This window comes from Ursus maritimus, unplaced genomic scaffold (assembly GCF_017311325.1).
Source record: "Ursus maritimus isolate PB19 unplaced genomic scaffold, ASM1731132v1 scaffold_12, whole genome shotgun sequence".
In the NCBI taxonomy this organism is placed as follows: Eukaryota; Metazoa; Chordata; class Mammalia; order Carnivora; family Ursidae; genus Ursus; species Ursus maritimus.
This window is the reverse complement of record NW_024423564.1, coordinates 7263250-7285404: the sequence shown is the minus strand read 5'-3', so window position 1 is coordinate 7285404 and position 22155 is coordinate 7263250. Positions and strand designations below refer to the sequence as shown.

The following is a 22155-nucleotide window of genomic DNA, read 5'->3' as shown; positions in this document are numbered from 1 at the left end:
TCTTAGCATTATCTCCTCCAGTCCCATCCATGTTGCAGCAAATGTTGAGAACTCGTTCTTTCTGATGGCTGAGTAATATTCCATTGTATATATGGACCACATCTTCTAATCCAGTCATCTGTTGAAGGGCAGTAGGATATTATGACCCAGTCTCAGTTTGGAGCCTCTAAGTCAGCAGTTTCCGAAGTGGGATACACAAGCCTATCTATTTGGATATGCTAAGAATATTGAAATTTTACTGTGTATATTTTGGTAGTAGTACATGATTTAAAATGTTGGAATCCACTGATATTAAGGTAATTTATTGTTTTGGTACCCAAAATAGCAGTAATTAGGACTAAGGGGTGAAGCATTTATTACTCTCAAACTGGGAATGTGAACTCAGGCCTTTTCTTTTTAATAATGTGGACAAACCTTGATGGAAAATGTTGAGACATAAACATGCTTACGGTAAGTAATTCAAGGACATTTATCCAAATTGGGTTGCATCTTTTTGTTTTAGTATTTGTACTAAGGTTATATACCATTGTATGGACATTTTGTAACCTGATGTTTTCTCTAAGACCTTTGCCATCTGAAAATACAGATAATATTATCACCAAAACCTATCTTTCCCTTTCAATAATTATAATTTCAGGACATTACACACTGGTAGTTTTCCTCAGTATCCAGTTTACCAACATTTTCTCTGATTGCTGTATGCTACATGGTACCAAAGAGATGCCATTATTCCCCCTTGGACTTCTTCCCTGTAGTATGCATCTGAGAGAGATCAGCAAATGATAATGGCTATAATTTATTAATGGGTGGCTATAATTTTTTTATAAAAAATGTTTTTATGTTTTCATCTCAGATATTCAAGGTTAAAGCAGTTCAGCTGGCTGAGAAACTCCTTCCTGCCTTTAACACGCCTACTGGGATTCCTTGGGCAATGGTGAATCTGAAAAGGTAAATTTTATTTTTATATGATTATTCCTGTTCTGAAAGAATTAGCTTAACTTAACATTAGAAATTTCTAATGATCTCCCCCCACCATACTTTCTAAGACTTAAATTTTTTTCTCTATATATGCAGAAATTTCTCTTTAAAGCATTCTTTTTTTTTTGAGAAGTTCTTGACTTTGCCACAGTTCCCTTGCCTTAACTGTATTCCAGTTTCTCCAAGTCTGTTTCTTTTCCTCACCCGTTTGCTTCTTTTATTTGCTTATTCATTTCCATTTCATGCTGTAATGGATTCAAAATGCTTTCTCTCTCTAATTTTTCGTACAGTATCTGTTGATCTGTTGAGTCAAAATGGAGCACAAATATGCCTTAAAATCAGGCCTTCCTATTGCTGAATGATAAGGGAAGACATAATTCATGATGTTGACTATATGGTCCTTATTTATGGTATTTGTACTATTGACGTTCAAAGTGAACTAAACATTCTTTGCACTTTGTTTCATTCTGATAGAGAACACTGATTTTACTTAGAAATAGATGAAAAAAATTTTTGGATAACTTTATAAATCATGCAAAGATATACAATTAATATTACAAAATTTGAATAATGTCACCATATTTAACTTGCATTGAAATAATTGATGCTGACTGAAATTTTTGCCAAGCACTTAGGTTTTTCTCCAAATGAAATTTATTATTTCTCTTAATATTGGGACTTGGGAATTACATGAAAATTTGGCTCTTGTTCTCCTGCCCACAGGCCCTTTAGAATTAAAGTTAGGAGAATATTTTTCTGGAGTTGTGATTCTGTGACAACTTTATTTGAAAAGACTAATCTATTTTAGTCATTTCTTTGTAATGGAGAGTTTTATAGAGTTTAGATTTCCATTGAGAAATTAGCATTTAATACCTAACATTAAATTTAACTTTACTCTTCTCCAGTTTCATGCACTATATGTAATATAAATTACCTCCTTGTGAGGGGAATAAGTTGGCTGGAGTTCCAGAGCAACCTGCACAAAAGGAAATGGCCGAATGATTTAGATGCACCTGTTACCATTCCTTAGTTTTATGATTATGATCAGATTTTCTGATGTTTCCTTCAGTACCACTGCCAGAATCCTAGAACTTTCTTACATAAGAAATTTAATTTAATTAATTTAACATTTTATTCTGAGATAAAGAATGCAGGACTTCTTTTTGTCTCTATGGAAAAAGAAATCTAGCTTAAATCACAAAACTTCAAACTCAGATTGAGATGACAGTAGAAAGGTATTCAACAATCATGTCTTGAACATTTTTATAAATTTAATTTTCATTTAGCATCTTCGTATATATTCATACAAATACATATTTTATTTGAGTTTATAGATCATAAATGTAATTACCTATTTTTTCAAAGTTTTTTTTTTTCTTCCTCTTTTGGTTGAGGGCTGCTGATGTCTCACACATAGACTTTCCTCCTCTCTTGCTGCCTGAAAGCCAGCCCATGTTAACAAAACCAGGCATATTTATCGTCTACAATATGGTACAGCATACAGAAACACAAACATGTTCTGGTGCAGCTTTTAAACTTTTATATGGGTGTTTTGGATGCTAGCTTTTGTACCTCTTATTTTTCTCACTCAACAGTGTTTCATGAAAGTCCTCTTCCACATCCTCTGATAAAGCTCGAAATCAGTCTTCGTGATGACTACATAGTGAAACATACTGTAATACCTTGGTTAAAATGCCATGCATAGTTATACCATAATTTATTCCATCATTTCCATATCAGTGGTATTTGTTTCCATTATTTTGCTACCATAAACATCGTTGCAGTCGTATCCTATTATATATGTCCTTTTATAATGGGGACTTTTCTCTGAAAATGATTCTCAAGAATATGATTGCTAGATCAGAGACTGTATGGCTTTTTATTCTCAAGTGTGGGATTGCTGGATCAAAGGGTATATGCATTTTACGTTTAATAGTATTCCCAAAATGTTTTCCAAAATGACTAGTTCATCATATTTCTATCTCCAATGTGTGAGATACCTAAATGTGTGCAGGTATAAATTCTGTTTAATTTTTGATAGACCAGTAACTCTAAAATGTTACTGTTTTCTTCATTTGTATTTTCTGGCTAGTGAATTTGAACATCCTTTTCATAAATATATTGGACATTTAGATGTGCTTTTTTGCTTTATTTATAATAATTTTTTATTCATAAGTTTTAAATTTTTATATATTCAAATAAATCTTTTATAGCTTTTTGGGTTTATAATTTTTGTTAAAAAGATTGTCTCCATCTATATTTTATAAGTCTTCTAGATTTATAAAAGTTTTTATAATATGCTTTTAAAAAAAATTTCAAGTATGGCGTTAGCTGTAGATTTTTCATCAGTTGCCTCTGCCAGGTTCAGGACGTTCCACTCTCTTCCTATTTCACTTAGTTTTTGTCGTGAATGGGTGTTGAATATTGCCACATACTCTTTTTTTCCATCTGTGGAGATGATAACATCTTTCACCTTTGTTCTGTTAATGTGGTAAATTACTTGTTAGATTTTCTTTTTTCTTTCTTTTTTTTTTTCAAAGATTTTATTTATTTATTTGACAGAGATAGAGACAGCCAGCAAGAGAGGGAACACAAGCAGGGGGAGTGGGAGAGGAAGAAGCAGGCTCATAGCAGAGGAGCCTGATGTGGGGCTCGATCCCATAACGCCGGGATCACGCCCTGAGCCGAAGGCAGATGCTTAACCGCTGTGCCACCCAGGCGCCCCTACTTGTTAGATTTTCAAATGTTAAAACCAACTTTGAATTCCTGGGATAGTCCTTGGCCATAATGTATTATCCTATTTATATTTGGCCGTATTTGGTATTAGAGTTACCTGCCTTTGTAAAATGAAGTGAAAAATAGTTTCCCCTTTTTCCTGAAAGCATTTGTGTTATATTGGTGTTACTTCTTAAATGTTTTGATAGAGTCACCTAAGCAGCTATCTGGGCTGAGACTTTTCTTTGTGGGAAGGTTTTTAATAACAGATTCAACTCTCATAAATGTACATATAACATATATACATATATGGCTATTCAGAGTATATTTTCATTTTTTGTCAGTTTTAGTATTAATTAATAGTATTCTTAAGAAATTTCTCCATTTCATGGAAGTTATCAAAGTTTTTGGTGTGCAGTTGTACATATTACTTTCTTAGGCCTTTCATGTTTCTAGGCTTTGTAGTGATAATCCCTCTTTCATTCCTGATATTGATAATTTGTTTTCTCTTTTTATCAATCTAGGTAGGCATTTATCAATTTTGTTAATCTTTTCAAGGAACTAATGTTTGTCTTTAGCTGCATTTATTAACAGTGACTCTATTATGTTTTCTGTTTCATTATTTTTACTTTTTCCTTCCTTTTCCTTATTTAGCTCTTTTTAAAGCTTTTTACATTGGAACTTTAGGTCTTTCATTTTTATATTTTTCTTTTTTCCCTAATAAGCATTTTTTCCTATAAGAATTTCATTTATTTATTTGTTTATCTGTTATTTTCTTTTCCTATGAGAATTTTAAAGCTGTTAATTTCCCTCTAATGACTGCTTTGGCTGCATCCCAGATATTTTAATTTTTTTTATTATTACTGTTAAAAATATTTTATGATTTTCCTTAGGATATCTTCTATGACAAATCAGTCATTTCTAATTGTGTTGTTTAATTTGTCAAGTTTTAGAATCAGGGAGATTTCTTAGATATCTTTTTTTTTTTTTTTAAGATTTTATTTATTTGAGAGACAGCACACATGTGCATGTATGAGGACACGTTATGGGGGGAGGAGGGGCAGAAGGAATATGGAGAAGCAGACCCCCTGTTGAGTGGGGATCCTGACATGGGGCTCATTCCCAGGACCCTGAGATCATGACCTGAGCTAAAGGCAGACATGTAATCACTGAGCCACCCAGGCGCCCCTTAGATATCTTATTGTTTTGATTTCTAATTTAATTGTGATCATAAAGGATACTCTGTATAATTTAAATACATTTAAATCTCTAATGCTTGTTTATGGCTCAGCATGTGGTCTTCTTTGGCAAATACACTTGAATCTGTATTATGCAGTTGGTGGGGTAATGCTTTACAAATATTAGGTTAAGCTAGTTGATAGTGTTGTTTAGCTATCTGTCTTTCCTGATTTTTAATTAATTTAATTAACTTACTGAAGTTAATTAATGATACACTTTTTTATGAGTTGCTGATATGAAATATTAAACTATTTCCCATTGTGATTGTGGAGCTGTCTCCTTCACTCTTTATTTCTGTCAGGTTTTTTCTTCCTGTATTTTGAAGCTTTACTTTAGGTACTTACTTACATGTTTATGATACATCTTTCTGATGACTTCACCTTTTTATAATTATGATGTGCCCCTTTTCATCTCTGGTAATATTTTTACTTGGAAGTTTGTTTTATTCGATGTTAATATAGCTACTCCCCCTTTTGTATGCTAACTACCTTTGTGGTGTGCCTTTTAATTTTCAACCTAACTGTATCATAATTTTAGTCCTTTTGGAGACAGCGTGAGTTGGATTTTGCCAGTATGAAAATAGTAGACCATTAACATGTAATTATTGATGCAGTCTGATTTAAGTTCTCTGTTTTTCCTTCCTTCATTTCTTTTGTCCTAACCTTTAAATTGGTAAATGTTTTGGAATTCTCCTTTAGTTTATGTTTTAGTGTTTTTATGTAATATATTTTTGGGCTGATTGCTGTAGAAATCACACTGTACCTAATTAATTTTTCATTTAACTGAATTAATATTGTACTACGCATGTATAGCAATATTTCAGCCATGCCTGCATCCATTTATATCCTCTCTCCCGTCCTTTATATGCCATAGTTGTGAAGTGAATTGCATTTAATATAGTCTAAATCTCAAAATACATTGTCAAAATATTAGTTTAAACAGACCTATTTACTTTATAGAATTGAGGGGAATAATATTCTAGTATTTATCCAGGGGGTTACTATAGCCAGTGCTCTTTATTTCTCTTTGAAGATCTGACCCTTCATATGGTACCACTTCATTTCAGTCTGAAGAACTTTAGTTATTAGCATTTCTTGTAGTGCGCATCTGTAGGGGTAAATTCTCACTGTATTTCTTTGTTTGAAAAGTTTTTACTTTGCATTTATTCCTAAAGGATTTTTTTTTTTAGCGAATGTTAAACTTTTGATTGATGAATTTTTCTTTCTACACCTTAAAAACATTGTTTCTCTCTCATCTCTTTCCCATTGTTTCTAATAAGTCAGAATTTAAATGATTGTTGTCCTGTGTGTGTGTGTGTGTGTATGTATGTGTATTACATATTGTCTTTTTTTCCCCTCTGAATACTTTTAAGGTTTTTTTTCTTTATTCTTGTTTTTCAGCAGTTTGACTAAGATGTGCCTCAGGAAAGTTTTGTTCTTGTTTTTGTTGTTGTTCCTTCTGTGTCCTCCTTAGGCTTTGCTGATGAGCATGTTGAATGTTTAGGTCTTTCACTACATATAGTGGTAAATTTGGCAATTAATTCTTCAATTTTTTTCCCCCATTCTTTATCTCCTTCTGAATCTCATTTACTTATATTTCAGAATTTTTATTTCTGTCTCACAGATCCTGAAGTCTTTGTTTATATTTTTCAATCTTTTTTTTCTATGTTCTTCAGGCTGAATAATTTCCATTAATTTATCTTCATGTTCACTGACTTTTCCTATGTTGCTCTGATCTGCTCTTAAGTCCATCTAGTGGAATCTTTAGAATTTTGATCTGATGCTTTCTCATTCTATTTCTGAGATAGAGATTTTCTGTCTTTTCATTCATTGTGGACACATTTTTTATATTTCATGAAGTATAGTTAGAATACTTGGCCTAAAGTCTTAGTAATTCTAACACCTGGGTAGTCTTGGAATTGATCTTAGTTGATTATCTTTTCACTTGAGGCTAGGTAACATTTTGGATGAATCCTGGACATTCTGAAAGTTTTGTTGTGGGGATTCTGGATTCTGTTGTGATTTTCTCAGAGGGGTGCGTGTTTGTGTGTGTGTGTGAGAGAGAGAGAAAGAGAGAGATTGATTGAGCAGTTGTTTAATTTCTTAGTTGGATTCAAACTTCAAAGTGTCTCAGTTCATTTCGTTTCTTTAACTGGCTTGCTTTGAGTCTGTTTTTAAGCATTCACAATTCACATGGCAACCAGAGACATAGAGTTCATATTACAGAACTAGAGGCTTCCTCTCTCTTACTCCCTCATCTCCCCAGGATTCTTTCTTCTTTTTTTCAGCAGCTGTAATTGCTGCAAAAACTGGCTTCTAATTCTGTAAGACAAAAAGACTACAAGTTTTCTATCAGATTTTCACTGTTCCGCCCAAATGGGCCTTGGCTTTGGGATAAAAGCTATGAGAAAGTGTGAAACTTAACCTCATGCTAGCCTGTATTTGCTAGTTTTCACTGTCCTTGGAATCTGACCGCTTTTGTTTATTCTCCAGGGACTTTAGGCCATTGTCATTATGTATTTTGTTCAGAGGTTGTAACTTTTTTCTGCAGGAGAGACTAATTCAGTCATTAGGAGATTTCAGGGGTCATAAGGACATTAGAGAAATTTTGTTAGATTTATTCATAGATTCTTGGTTTTTAAAAGTGGAATAGGGAAATCTGGGTGGCTCAGTCAATTAAGTGTCTGACTCTTGATTTTAGCTCAGGTCATGATCTCATGGCCCTGAGATCGAACCCCATGTGGAGTTCCATTCTCAGAATGGAGTCTGGTTGAAATTCTCTCTCTTCCTCTGTGCCCCCTCCCCCCCAGCTTGTTCTTGCTCTCTCTCTCAAAATAAATAAAATCTTATTAAAAATGCTATAAAATGGTGTTTTAAAATTTTCATTTCTACTGCTGGAACATAGAATATAGTTGTTTGTAAATTTATTCTGAATTCAGCAATCTTCCTGAATTTGAATTCTCTTATTAATATCAGTAATGTGTCTGAAATTATTTTGTACTTTTTTTTATATACAATTATCTGATCTGTGAATAGGGATGGTTTTGGTTTTACCACTACTCCCCATCCCCACCCCCTTATCATACTGGCTAGAACTTACAGCACAGTATTGAATAGAAATGGTGATCAAAGATACTCTTGTCTTAGTGGAAAGTGAGTTTTTACCATTAAGTATGATGTTACTTATAAGACGTTTCTATATTTCTAATATTTTAAGAGGTCCCTTTTTAATTATTTATTTTTTAATTTTTTTAAAAAAGATTTTAATTGAGGAGAGAGAGCATGAGGGGGGAAGGGTCAGTGGGAGAAGCAAACCCCCTGCTGGGCAGGAAACCTGATATGGGATTCGATCCTGGGACTCCAGGATCATGACCTGAGCCAAAGGCAGTCACTTATCCAACTGAGCCACCCGGGCACCCCATAAGAGGTCCCTTTTTAAAATTTTATATTGTCGAACTTTTTTCCAAGCAATTTTTCTGTAGTTATTGAAATGTTGTTAAGAATTTTGTTCCTAAATCTTTTTATTGCAGACATTTACAAAATTGATTTGTTTTCCAGTGAGAAACCATTATTGTATTCAAGGAATAAATCCAATTTCATTGTGTTGTACTATTCTTTTTATATATTGCTGGATTTTGTTTGCTGATATGTTTTTTGGGGCCATTGTATCTTTTTCACCAATGAGATTGGTCTGAATTTTTTAATACTCTTGTCTAGTTTTGACATCTAGGTTGTTCTCCTTTTTCAAAAGAGTCATTCTTCTTTTTCTCTTGAAGAGTTTGTATAAGCCCCCCCCCCCAAGATGCTTGATAGAAGGTTCTGGTAGTTACTTGGGTCTAGAATTTTATTTTGAATAAGTTTTTTATATTGCTGACTTAATAACTTAATAAGTTATATTAGATAATTTGTTTTCTATTTAAGTAAATTTTAATAATTTATGCTTTTCTAGGACTCTGTCCATCTGGCACAATAAATATATTGTTTCACTTCTTTACTCTCTGTTTTATCTGTTATGTATCTTTTTATACTGGCATCAAATATTTGGTAAAGGATAACATTTAAATTTTTAAATTTTTGCTGAGCACTCTTAAGGAACATACTATAGACATTTTGGGTGAATAACACACAGTTTTTTCCTTTTATTTTTTAGTAGGAAGCACAAAAAATGAATCTATTTAGCACCAGGTACATTTATAAATGTGATATTATTTAATTCTAACAATGTCCATATGAAATAGATACTTAGGAAATGTTCTCTCTACTTATAGATAAGGAAATTGAACATCAAAAGGTCACACCTGGGTCTCTTTCCTGACAGTGGATCAGTCTGCTTCTATCTGCTTTTATTTTAAGTTTTATTTAAATTCCAGTTAGTTAACATGTAGTGTAATATTAGTTTCAGGTGTCCCATATAATGATTCATTGCAATGGCTAGATTTCATTCTTTTTTTTACAGCTTAAGTAATACTCCATTTGTGTGTGTGTGTGTGTGTGTACGTATACATACATACAACATCATCTTTATCCATTGATCAGTAGATGGACACTTGGGCTGTTTCCATAATTTGGCTATTGTAGATAATGCTGCTATAAACATCGGGGTGCATGTACCCCTTTGAATTCATAATTTTGTGCTTTTTGGGTAAATACCTAGTAGTGTAATTGCTGGATCATAGGATAGTTCTATTTTTAATTTTTTGAGGAAGCTCCATACTGTTTTCCAGAGTGGCCTCACCAGTTTGCATTCCCACCAGCAGTTCGTGAGGGTTCCACTTTCTCCACATCCTTGCCTACACTTGTTTCTTGTGTTGTTCATTTTAGCCATTCTGACAGGTGTGAGGTAATATCTCATTTTAGTTTTGATTTGCATTTCCCTGATGCTAAGTGATATTGAGCATCTTTTCATACGTATGTCTTCTTTGGAAGAATGTCTATTCATGTCTTCTTCCCATTTTTTTAAATTGGATTGTTCATTTTTTTGGATGTTGAGTTTTAGAAGTTCTTTATATATGGGATACTAACCCTTTACAGATGTCATTTACAAATATCTTCTCCTATTCCATAGTTTACTTTTTATTTTTGTGAATTGTTTCCTTTGCTGTGCAGAAACTTTTTATCTTGATGATGTCCCAGTAGTTTATTTTTGCTTTTGTTTCCCTTGAATCGAGAGACGTATCTAGAAAGAAGTTGTGATGGCCAGTGTCAAAGAAGTTACTGCCTATGTTCTCTTCTAGGATTTTTATGGTTTTCAGGCCTCACATTTAGGTCTTTAACCCATTTTGAATTTATTTTTGTGTATGGTATAAGAAGGTGGTTGAGTTTCATTCTTCTGCATGTAGCTGTCCAGTTTTCCCAGCACCATTTATTAAAGAGACTGTCTTTTTTCCATTGGATATTCTTTCCTGCTTTGTTGAAGATTAATTGACCATATAATTGTGGGTGCATTTCTGGGTTTTCTTTTCTGTTCTGTTGATCTGTGTGTCTGTTTTTGTGCCAGTACCATACTGTCTTGATCACTACAGCTTTGTAATAGAGCTTGAAGTCTGTTTTACTTTTTCAGGATTGCTTTGGCTATTCAGGGTCTTTTGTGGTTTCATACAAATTTGAGGATTGTTTGTTCTAGCTCTGTGAAATATGTTGTTGGTATTTTGATAGGGATTGCATTAAATGTGTAGATTGATTTGGGAGTATAGACATTTTAACAATATTTGTTCTTCCAATCCATGAGCATGGAATGTTCCTCCATTTCTTTGTGTCATCTTCAATTTCTTTCATCAGTGTTTTATAGTTTTAAAAGTACAGGTCTTTCACCTTATTGGTTAGGTTTATTCCTGGGTATCTTATTATTTTTGGTGTAATTGTAAATGGGATTGATTCCTTAATTTCTCTTTCTGCTGCTTCATTATTAGTGTATAGAAATGCAACAGATTTCACTCAGTTTTTACTTTCAGAGGACAAGCCAGGACTGCATTGTGATATTCAGTGGAATGACACATGGCAGGTACCCAAATAGTATGTTACAAAGTAGAAGGCATTAGTGTGTAGTTAACATGATATGAAATCATCAGAGAAGGAAGTTTATGTCTATTTAGGAAGATCAGGGAGTTTTCTTGGAGCGCTTTAAATTGCTTTTATAAAGGATAATGATACTAATAGGCGATACAGGTGGTTAGGGCATTTTGAGTGGAGGAAATAGTTTAACCAAAAAGAGATGTGGAAATAAGAAACTGTAGGGGAGAAAATTGAACTTTTAGAGAAAGGGCTGGTGATGAAATATGGGGAACCAGTATATATGAACCTCCAAATGCCTCAGCTAATCCTTTAAGTAAGGAGATTTATGAAAGGGCAGAAGTGCCATTTTGTAAAGAGGCTTAACCTTTAACTGGAAAGCTTGCCTTGGAGTTACAGAGATAAATCTTATTATCAGGAGATTGAAGGAAGATCTTGAAAGTGTATTGAAATTCTTTTCTCTTCTCTGAAAAAGTAGCAAGATGTATGTAGGGCATGAGTAAAGAGGGGTACTTTACTTCTGGGGGGTTAACTCATGGAACAGACTGGAAGCACTTTCTCGGAAGCACTTTTTGCCCTCCTGAAGGCAACAATATTCAAAGGCAATGTTGCTTAACCCCTATATTAGATTGAATTCTCTTGCTGTGTACGTCCAACCCACAGAACCCTCCCTGTTTTGTTCACCACCATATTCTTAACACTGAACATGGTGACTGCATTGAAATAACACCTGTCCCAGACAGAAGTCTCATAAGCAATGGTATGATTCTTACCATTCTTACCAACCATAAGCATGGTTGGCAAAAGCACAGTGAATGAAGCTAAACTGAATATTCAGAATAAAAGCTGAGCCCAGCAGAAAACCATATATGGAATACTCCATTAAGAAGAGGGTAGAATGAACCACACAGAGATGAAATTTCCTAGCCAACAGGTTTGGTGTCCTCCACAAAAATCTCAAACTGGTCTGTCACTGAATTTCTTCAGCTTGACCCCAGAAGGAAGTTCTGTTATCACCTAGGGTTCAGTAAAGGGTTTCTAAGAAGAATTGTCTGCTATGAGTTTGGATAAATTCTTAGCTTGGATTGCTCTCTCATTATTGAGGAAGGAATGAATAATTAAAAATTAGGACCTTTAAAAAACAAAGAAAGAAAGAATAAGAGAACAAACTGGTTGCCAGAGGAGAGGTGGGTAGGCGGTGGGTGAATTGGGTGATGGGTATTAAGAGTACAGTTATCATGATGAACACTGCGTAATATGTAGAATTGTCAAATTGCTATATTGTATACCCAAAAATAACATAATACTGTATGCTAACTCTAGTGGAATTGTAAAGCAAAAGATGACATACCTTAAAATTTGCAGAGCTCAAAGAGGCAGAGAAAACAGGCATTTAACAACCAGTTTTTTACTTCAGGAAATATTTAAATTTTAAGCATATGCTTGCCTCACTTGAATTTTTCAATCATGTTGAATTTAAAGCTATTATAAAACATCATGAATAAAATTTAAGGGGGATAACAAACTACAACAATGTTAATAGTAATGGTATTGATAGCATGAGTGTCATTCTTAATATATAAATAGCTTTTACTAACTGTTAAGAAAAATACCCACCAATTATTTAAAAAGCTGCTAAATACATGAATGGGTAATTCAAAAACATAAAAAATCTTTAGCCACTTTCGTAATCAGAAACATTTAGATTTGAAATAAGATTGTATTTTCTTACCTAGAAAATTGACAAAAAGAGAATGGTATTATTTAGGACGAGCAAAGTGAAGAAATGAGAACCACATATAGTTGTCGGAATTGGAAATTTGAGTAACTTGGGAGATAGATTGGCGGTAGGTTTCAGAAACTTTGAAATATACCTGCCCTTGACCTTGTAATTTCACTTCTAGAAATTTATCTTAATACAGAGTAGTTCTTAAATATTTACAGAGCTTTGAGTGTACGGATGCTCATAGAAGTGAAGTTTATATTAATGAAAATAGAATGTACATTAAATTCAGAGGAGTGGCATGTTCGTAGAGTGGAATGTGACACAGCCGTTTGAAATGATGTTCTGGGAAGTGAATTTTTGAAGAGAGATAATACTTGTGATGAATTCGGTGAAAAAGCAGAATATACAAGAATATGACCCTGTTTTTGTTAAACAAACCACTATCACTTCTAAGTAGGAATCAGAATTCACTTTCTTGCTGTATCTTCTTTACTTCCTTCTCCTAAGATTACAAAAGCAACAATAAAATAGATTCCTCCCTCCTTTTTCTCTCTCCCTTCCCCCTCCTTCCCTCTCTCTCCCCTTCGCCCCCCCCCCCCACTTTCTTTTCTCTTTTTATTTAGCTAGATATTTTAAGAAAAAGAAATACATGTATTGGGTGACTATACATGTATTGAAGTAGCATATACTCAACTATAAAGTAAGCCTTCAGTTCCAAACCCCTTGTCCTTGAGGGAGGCCACTATTACAGATTTCTTGAGTATCTTCCAGACATGTAATGTACTTATATATTCATACATACCCTTGCATTCATGTATTGTTTACTTGTCATTTTCACTTATCAGTAGGTCTTGAAAATGATTCCATATCAACTCTTAGGTATATTTACCTCATTCTTTTTAAGAACTTTATAATAATGATTATGAAAGTACCATAATTAATTTAAAATAGATCTGATATTAATGAATTGTTAGATTATTTCCAGATTTTTGCTTTTAAAAAACGCTAGAAGAAATGTCCTGCATATGGTGGGAGTCGTGTGTGTGTGTATGTGTGTGTACGTGTACATGTGTTGATATGGCTTTGGTAGAAATGCTGGATCAGAGAGTTATCTAACATTTTTCAAATACTGTTTATTATTATTTATCAGGTAGGTACAAAATGAAACGTTATTTTAATTTTCATTTCACTGATTTTTGAGTGAAGTTGGGTATATTTTATTCAGTGCACAGCTTTTTTATATCCTTTTCTGTTTTCTAGTGGATATTAAAAAAATGAATCCTTAAAATCTTTTTATATATTAGCTGAATCAGTACTTTGTCATGTATGTTGCAAATACTTTTTGCTATTATTGCTATTTATGGAAGGTTTTCCTTCGAAGATTTATATATTTTCTAGTAAAATAATGGTTTAATTTCTTTTATACCTTTGATCCTTTTGGCATTTATTGTGGTATAGGAAGGGAGATAAAAATTGAGCTTTATTTTTTTGAGATGCTTAGGTTAGTGCTCTGACATAACTTACTGTGTAACTTTTCAATGCCTACCAAAGTCATAATTTTATGATAAAATATAATGAAATATAAAAAGCATTTCCAAATATATGTGAATCTGTTTTTTAGACTTTATTCTGTTGCATTAATTAGTGTGTTTATTTTAATTCTACATTGATTTAATTACTTTACTATAATTGCTTTACTGGGTGGTTGGACTGGCCCCTTTAGTATCCTGCTTCTCAGTATCAGCTGTTCTCACATATTCAGTTTCTTTATATGAAAATTTGAATTGTGTCTAATTTATTTTTTCTTTTATAGTTTGGTTGGGTTTGCACTAAATTTAGAAATTAATTTAGGGAACATCTTTACATGAAATCTTCCTTTCCTATAATTTATGTCTTTTCATTTATTTAAATCTTTTTCTGTGTCAAGTCAGTAGAGGTATAAGGCCTCTTTTATATAGATTCTGAACTTTTAAGTTCACTTAAAAATGCTTAACCTTTTACATTTTTACTGATACTTTTTGGGGGGCATAAATTCTAGAGGAAAACAGAATGATTTTATTTATATCGCCTAAGGCACCAAAAGATTTCTAACATGAAAAAAGCATGGAAGTTGTACAGCTTTGATTAAACTAAAGAGTTAATGAAATATTGGAGACATCACATTAAAATCAAGAACAAGAAAGTATTTCACATTTTTCTGGAGGTTTTAACAAGTGTAACCAAATAAGAAAAAGGAATGAAATGAAGATATGGATTGGAGACAAAATTACAATTAATAACAGAGCATATGATTGCTTTCCTGGAAGAAAAAGAAAATAATCACTTGAAAAACCATCAGATTAATAAAGAAGTGAATAGATTGGCTAGTTAAAAATTAAAACACTTCTTTGAACCCTAGGGCTATTAGGTTGAAAGTACAGAAAGGTCATGCTTTATTAGTAAAGAACTGAACTAACCACAGAGTAAAGACAACTGTAGATCTGTCCTAGCAAAACCTGAAAACAGCCCTTGAAACAGCTAAGCTGTCCACAAGTTATTTAACTGTCTGTCAAAAGAAAATTGAAAATGCTTTAAAAGAAAAAAATTCAGATATTCAGGAAAATGTAACCTATAATCAGGAGGAAAAAAATTATAAATAGAAACATAGACAAATAACAGATGATGGAGATTGCAGTAAAGGACTTTAAAATAGCTATTATAAGTATGCTCAAGGATTTAAAGGGAAATATGAACATAATGAGAAGAGAGAATTTATAAAGGACTAAATGGAACTTCTAGTGCTGAGAAATACATGAAATAAAAAATTCACTGACCAGCTTAACAGCAGATTCTACACTGCATCAGACAAAATCCATGAGTTTGAAGGCATAGCAGTAGAAACCTCCCAAACTGAAGCACAGAAAGAAAAATGAAAGGAGCAAAGCCCATGACCTGTGGGACGATAGTAAATGTTTATCATGCATATAAGGGAGTGGTTGGGGGTGGGGAGCAGTAGGAGTGGCAGAAAAACTGTTTGAAGAGGGAATGGCCCAAAATTTTCCAAATTGATGAACAGCTATAAAACCCACAGATTCCAGACTCTTGAAGAAACCCAAACAAGGTAAAATAAACATAATGAATGGGTGAAAATCAATGAAAAAAAAATTTTTTTAACACCAGCAAAAAAGACATTATGCACAGGGAACAAGGATAGAAGGACTGCTTACTTCTTGTCTGAAGCGGTACCAGCCAGAAGACAGTGGAATGCATTTTGAAAGTGCTAAAAGAGAAAAGCTGATCTAGAATTCTATAACCACTGAAAATATTTTTTAAAAACGAGGTGAAATTAAGACATTTTTGCCAAACAAAAGCTTAGAGAATTTATTGCCAGCAGGCCTCTATTACCAGAAGTGTTAAAGGAACTTTTAATGACACTAGATGGAAAGGCAGACTTATATAAAAAAATGAAAAGCAGGTAAAAGAGTAATTATGTGAATATATGTCAAAGGCTTACTTTTTTCCTTTGGTCTTAGAGTTTTCTTTAAAAGATAACTGGCTATTTAAAGCAAACACAGTGAGTTTGCATTGGAGGTCTGTAGTATATGTAGAAGAGAAATGTGTGACCACGCTAGAACTAAGGATGGTATGGGGATGTGAAAGCATAGTGTGGTCATGTCGTTAAGTTTACATGTGAAGGGGCGTGATATTTGAAAGTATACTGGGGTAGGTTAATTGTACATACTCTAATCCATAAAGGAGTCACACATACAAAAATAAGCCAGTGGAGACATGGAAATACTAAAGAATACTCAATCCAGATGAAGGTGAAAAAGAGGACTAAAGAACTGATCATAAAAAGTAGGTGGCAAAAAAAAGATGATAGACCTATGCTGGTGGGATATAAAATGGTACAGCCATTTTGGAGAATGGTTTTTATACAGTTAAAATAGAATTATTATGGGACCCAGAAATTTTATTTCTAAAGTATTTACATGCCCAAGAGAAATGAAAGCGTATGTCTGTATAAAGGTTGTTCATAACAACCTTACTCATAATAGCCCCAAACTGTAAGCAACCCCAGTGTTTCTTAACAGGTGCATACGTAACTAGTATCCAAACAATGGAACACCACCTTGTAATAAAAGGAACCGAACTATCGAGATGGCAATTTCATGAATCTCAGAGATAGGGTGCATGAAAGACTCAAATGCAAAAGAGTATATACTGTGTGATCATGTTCACATGAAAGAGATACTGGGCCTAAAAGTCTCCTAAGGGTGACTTTTTACTTTGTGCTCTTTCCTATCTTTTTTTTTTTTTTAAGATTTTATTTAAACTCTAGTATAATCAGCATGCAGTGTTATATTAGTTTCAGATGTACAATACAGTAATTCAACAGTTCCATATATTACTCAGTGCTCATCACAAGTGCCCTCCTTAATCCGCATCACCTATTTCCCCCATTCCCTTACCCCCCTTCCCTCTGGTAACAGTGAGTGTGTTCTCTGTATTTTGTTTCATATCTTTTGAATTTTAAATCATTGACTATATGACCTTTTCCTTCTCCCCAATTAAGTGAAAACGTAACAAAAATGAGATTTCATATGAAAATAAAAATTAAACCTGTTGCACTTATATTCTGTAAAAAGGGAAGGTTTTAATTTTTAAAAACAATGTAACATTTCTTGTGGATAAGGATGTGGGAAGAAGGTCAATTACATCTTTCCTTGTATCCAGCATCCTTGAAGAAGCGTCTTTCATTATCTATTAAAAGCCCTTAAAACATGTTTCTTTTAACCCAGCAATTCTGCCTCAGGCAGTTTAAGTCTAGGGAAATAATTGGAAGCATGGACTGAACAAGACATACATGAAATGGTATTTATCATAGCATGTTTCATGAAAACGTAAGTACACATTGAATGTCCAAGAGGAAGGTGATTGGGTAAGCAAATTTTGGTAGTACATAAGATAAAAAACAGTGTGCTGGGGCGCCTGGGTGGCACAACAGTTAAGCGTCTGCCTTCGGCTCAGGGTGTGATCCCGGCGTTATGGGATCGAGCCCCACATCAGGCTCCTCCGCTATGAGCCTGCTTCTTCCTCTCCCATTCCCCCTGCTTGTGTTCCCTCTCTCGCTGGCTGTCTCTATCTCTGTCGAATATATAAATAAAACCTTAAAAAACAAAACAGTGTGCTGCCACTTAATTGATGTCATAGGGAAAATAATTGACATTTTACAAAATTTAAAAAATGTGTTCTAACATTCATATCAAGAGGGTAACCATAAAGTGTATTATTTATTAAGAGTGGATGGAAGAGCTAAAATAAGTTAATTTTTAAAATATTTAAAGACTGACAATTTAGTTTTATTTTATTGGGTGACCTTTCAGATAGTTCTGTTCAAAAATGATTTTCCAAAATTAAACCATTTCTAAACAAATACATACATATCCTTGTACATTTATCCAGATTTGAAATTATTGATACCTTCAGTTGACTCTTGCATGCTTTTGAGAAAGTGTTCTCTCTATAGTTGTTCAGAGCAGAGTCTACTCAAAAGTAGGAAAAATTTTTGCATATTAAAATGTGTAAATATTTTAGACTGGGTATTTTCACAAATGCCATTCTCTTTTGTTCAGAGTGCTTTCTGCATAAAACTTCTGTTTTTTTTTTTCAATGAACATACATTGTTAGATTAGTTTCAGGCATACTTTATAATGATTTAGCAGTTCTATACATTTCTCACTGCTTATCAACCCATCTGCCCACCTACATCTCCTCTGGCAACCACCAGTTTATTTATTTAAGAGTTTTTGTTTTTTGTCTCATTTTTTCTTTGTTCATTTGTTTTGTTTCTTAAATTCCACAGATGAGTGAAATCATATAGTATTTGTCTTTCTCTGACTGACTTAACTTCACTTAGGATAATACATTCTAGCTCCATCTGAGTTGTTGCAAATGGCAAGATTTCATTCTTTTTGATGGCTGAGTAATATTCCAGTGTGTGTGTGTGTGTGTGTGTACACACACACACCACATCTTCTTTATCCATTCCTCTGTCGGTGGACACTTGGGTTGCTTCCCTGTCTTGGCTATTGTAAATAACGCTGCAATAAGCATAGGAATGCATATATCTTTTTGAATTAGTGTTTTCATATTCTTTGGGTGAATACCTGGTAGTGGAACTACTAGATCATAGGGTAGTTCTATTTTTAATTTTTTGAGGAACCTTTGTATTATTTCCCACCATGGCTGCACTAGTTTGCGTTCCCACCAATGGTGCACAAGGGTTCCTTTTTCTTCACATCCTTGTCAACACTTGTTATTTCTTGTGTCTTTGATTTTAGCCATTCTGAGAGGTGTGAGGTGATATCTTATTGTGGTTTTGATTTCCATCATGATCGGTGATACTGAGCATCTTTTCATGTGGTTATCGTTATGTTTCCTTTGGAAAAGTGTGCATTCAGGTCCTCTACCTATTTTTTAATTGGATTATTTGGGGTTTTTGGTGTGAAACTTCTATTTTTAAGTTTTTTTCTTTCTTCTTCTTCTTTTTTTTTTTTTTTTTAATTTGAGAGAGCAAGAGAGAACATGGGAGAGGCAGAGGGAGCTGAGCTGGGAGCCCTGTGTGGGACTTGATCCCAGGACCCTGGGACCATGACCTGGACTGAAGGCAGATGCTTATCCAAATGAGCCACCCAGGCACCCCTAAAACTTCTATTTTTAATTTACTTTATATTTCTTCCAGTTTAGTTGATGAAAAATTATAGGTCATCTCAATTTTTTCCCACTGAAGTATGTAGTATAAATACATCTAATTGAAAGTAGGAGCTCCATCAAGAGTCTTCCTCTAAATCAATATATTTCCATTTAAAAATTATACATTGTTTGAGGTTTCGTCGTTTAGTTGTTTTTTTTTTTTTTAAAGATTTTATTTATTTATTTGACAGAGATAGAGATAGCCAGCGAAAGAGGGAACACAAACAGGGGGAGTGGGAGAGGAAGAAGCAGGCTCATAGCGGAGGAGCCTGATGTGGGGCTCAATCCCACAACGCCGGGATCACGCCCTGAGCCGAAGGCAGACGCTTAACCGCTGTGCCACCCACGCGCCCCAAGTCATTTAGTTTTTTAGTTCCTCCTTTGCCTTTTCTGAGATAAATGTCAGTGTCAACCTGTTCGAGTGCTTTGTTTTTAATAAGTGCAATATACTGAAAACTTTATTTCATTCCTTGAATTCATCGATTAAAGATTTTCAACAGACTTTGAACAAAATAAAAACAATATATAGATAACTAATTATCCAAAAAGATTTAATACAATGTAGGACACTTAGGTTGATTTCTCTTGTAAATCACCAGTTTATCAAACGTTTCTAAAATCCAGTTGCTGGTGGTCAGTCAAGAGGGATCATGTTTATATATATGTACATTTTAATATCTATACTTTTTATTTTTGATTAGTTAAAAATTACAGCATTTGCATGAAATTATAATCTGGTTGTTTTTGTCAGCTCATCACCTTTTTATAGTTGGAGCTGTATCTTTCTTCTTAGGGATTTTACAAATTTTTCTGAGTTGTTAGAATATAGACAGGTATCAAATTTAACATTTTAGATTGTTCCTGTGAGTGTGTGTAAAGTACATGAAAAATCTTGTTTAGAATTTAGTGTTTTGAAAACTATTTAAACGCACTTTGAAATTTTCCTTTGGGACCTTCAGACAGAAAGTTTTTGTAGGGAAGAGTAAGCTGTTAGACTTCCTAGGGACTTTGTGTTTATACTTGACCACACTGTGATCCATTCATCACGCTGATGCCTGGGTAATCTTTTTAAATGGTATGCTTTATTCCTTAAATATGATGTTACACTTCTTAAAATCCTCTGTGACTTTGCATCACACTTAGAATATATATATATTTTTAATTTAGCATGGCCTTACAGAATTCTTGTGTAGTCTAGATTACGGGTATAAACCTAGCTCTCTGATCTCACCTTCTATCATTCACTTCCCCGTTCCTGAGCTCTAGCCACACCAGCCACCTTCCTTTTCCTCAGGGTCATTGCATCTGTTGTTTCCTCTACTGGGAATTCTCTTCTTCCAGATCTGTTCATCACTGGCTCCTTCTCTTAATGTAGATTTCAGTGCAAATTGTGTCATTTCAGAAACAATTTCTCTAAATGTTATACATAAAGAGCTTTCCTTTTAACTTCTGTCGCTATACTCCATATTCTGTTTCTCTAGTAAATTTTCTTCATAATAATTATCACTATTTAAAATGGTCTTATTTAGTATAGGAGCACGAATGTTCTACCTTAGGTTCACTACTGTATCTCCCAGAGCAATGTAAGCTCTTAATATTTGGAAACTGTATCCATATTTCATCCTTGATTCTCACTTCTGGCTACAAGAGAATCTGTTCGTGGTGTTTGCCTGCCTATCATATTTTCAAAGACAATATAAAAATAGCACGAAACAATTAAAGAACTTTAATCAAGGTAGTAATGTCTTAATATCTATTTTAATGTTTTCTCAAGACAGATAAGCAATAATGACATATTGAATTGGCATTATACAAGTGGATATAAAATAAGAGAAAGACTTTTATTTTTACTTCCTCCTAAAAGTAGAAAAGACCCTGGAGAATGGTTTAGAGTTCTTGTGGGAATAACCTGTGAACAATGCTACTTGAAAAATTAATCTAGACTTCCAGTTCCAACCATGGAATACCTTATATCAGACCAATCCTCCCACCAAAACAATCATAAAAGCTAGACAAAATGATTTGATGGCCTTGGAGAGCAAATAACTCAGGTAGGACTTCCTAGGAGAAAGTCATCTCCATATAAACATTGGCCTTTTCCCTGAGGGCATGTTCTAAATCATGGTGCAGGTACATAAAAGCCAAGCCTGAAGTGGTGATCATTTGGGTCAGAGGAGACTATGGTCAGGTCTTAGAGTTGCCAGGGTGGTTGAGGCGCGAGGGAAAAGAATCTCAAGACAGGAGGAAATTGCAGAGGAAAAGCCCAATAATTTATGTACCGATTTCTCTGAGGTTGTTGACTGATTCTACAATTTCATGGGGCAAGAGTCAAGGAAACCCAGCAGAAAACAGCAGATGGAGGCTCAAGGGCAAAGAAAAAAATTTAGTAGCTACATGGTACTGGAGAGGCAGAAGTTAGTGTTTAAGGCTGCCAAGGTGAAGGGCCCTTGGTAACACCTCAAGCTTCCAGCTGAGATCCCAGAGGGCACTTCCTAGAAGTAGCAGTAGAATGGAAATAGACTACCCTTAGCAAAAACAAACAAACAAAAAACCCCCCCAAAAAACAGACTACCCCTAGAAACCTGAGTAGTCTGCCTGTCCTCAGCTTGTGTTTCAGAAGAAACTTGACCTTTAGCAAGAATGTAATGCTCAAAGGGTCTATGCTATTTTCATTTATATAGTCTAGCTTCCGGTTAATTATGAGGCAGGTTGAAAAAAGGCAGGAGGATACCGTAGAGATAGATCTACACAAAA

At 34.0% G+C, this 22155-nt stretch overlaps 1 protein-coding gene across 2 annotated transcripts in view; it reads left to right on the top strand.

Moving 5' to 3' along the window:
* The window catches only part of MAN1A2 (mannosidase alpha class 1A member 2), a 186742-nt gene that overhangs the window by 90521 nt on the left and 74066 nt on the right, over positions 1–22155 (top strand). For both annotated transcript variants that reach the window (XM_008710367.2, XM_008710368.2), the window contains exon 6: positions 854–948. In XM_008710367.2, the coding sequence (XP_008708589.1) occupies positions 854–948 (95 nt within the window). The remainder of the gene's footprint in view (positions 1–853; positions 949–22155) is intronic.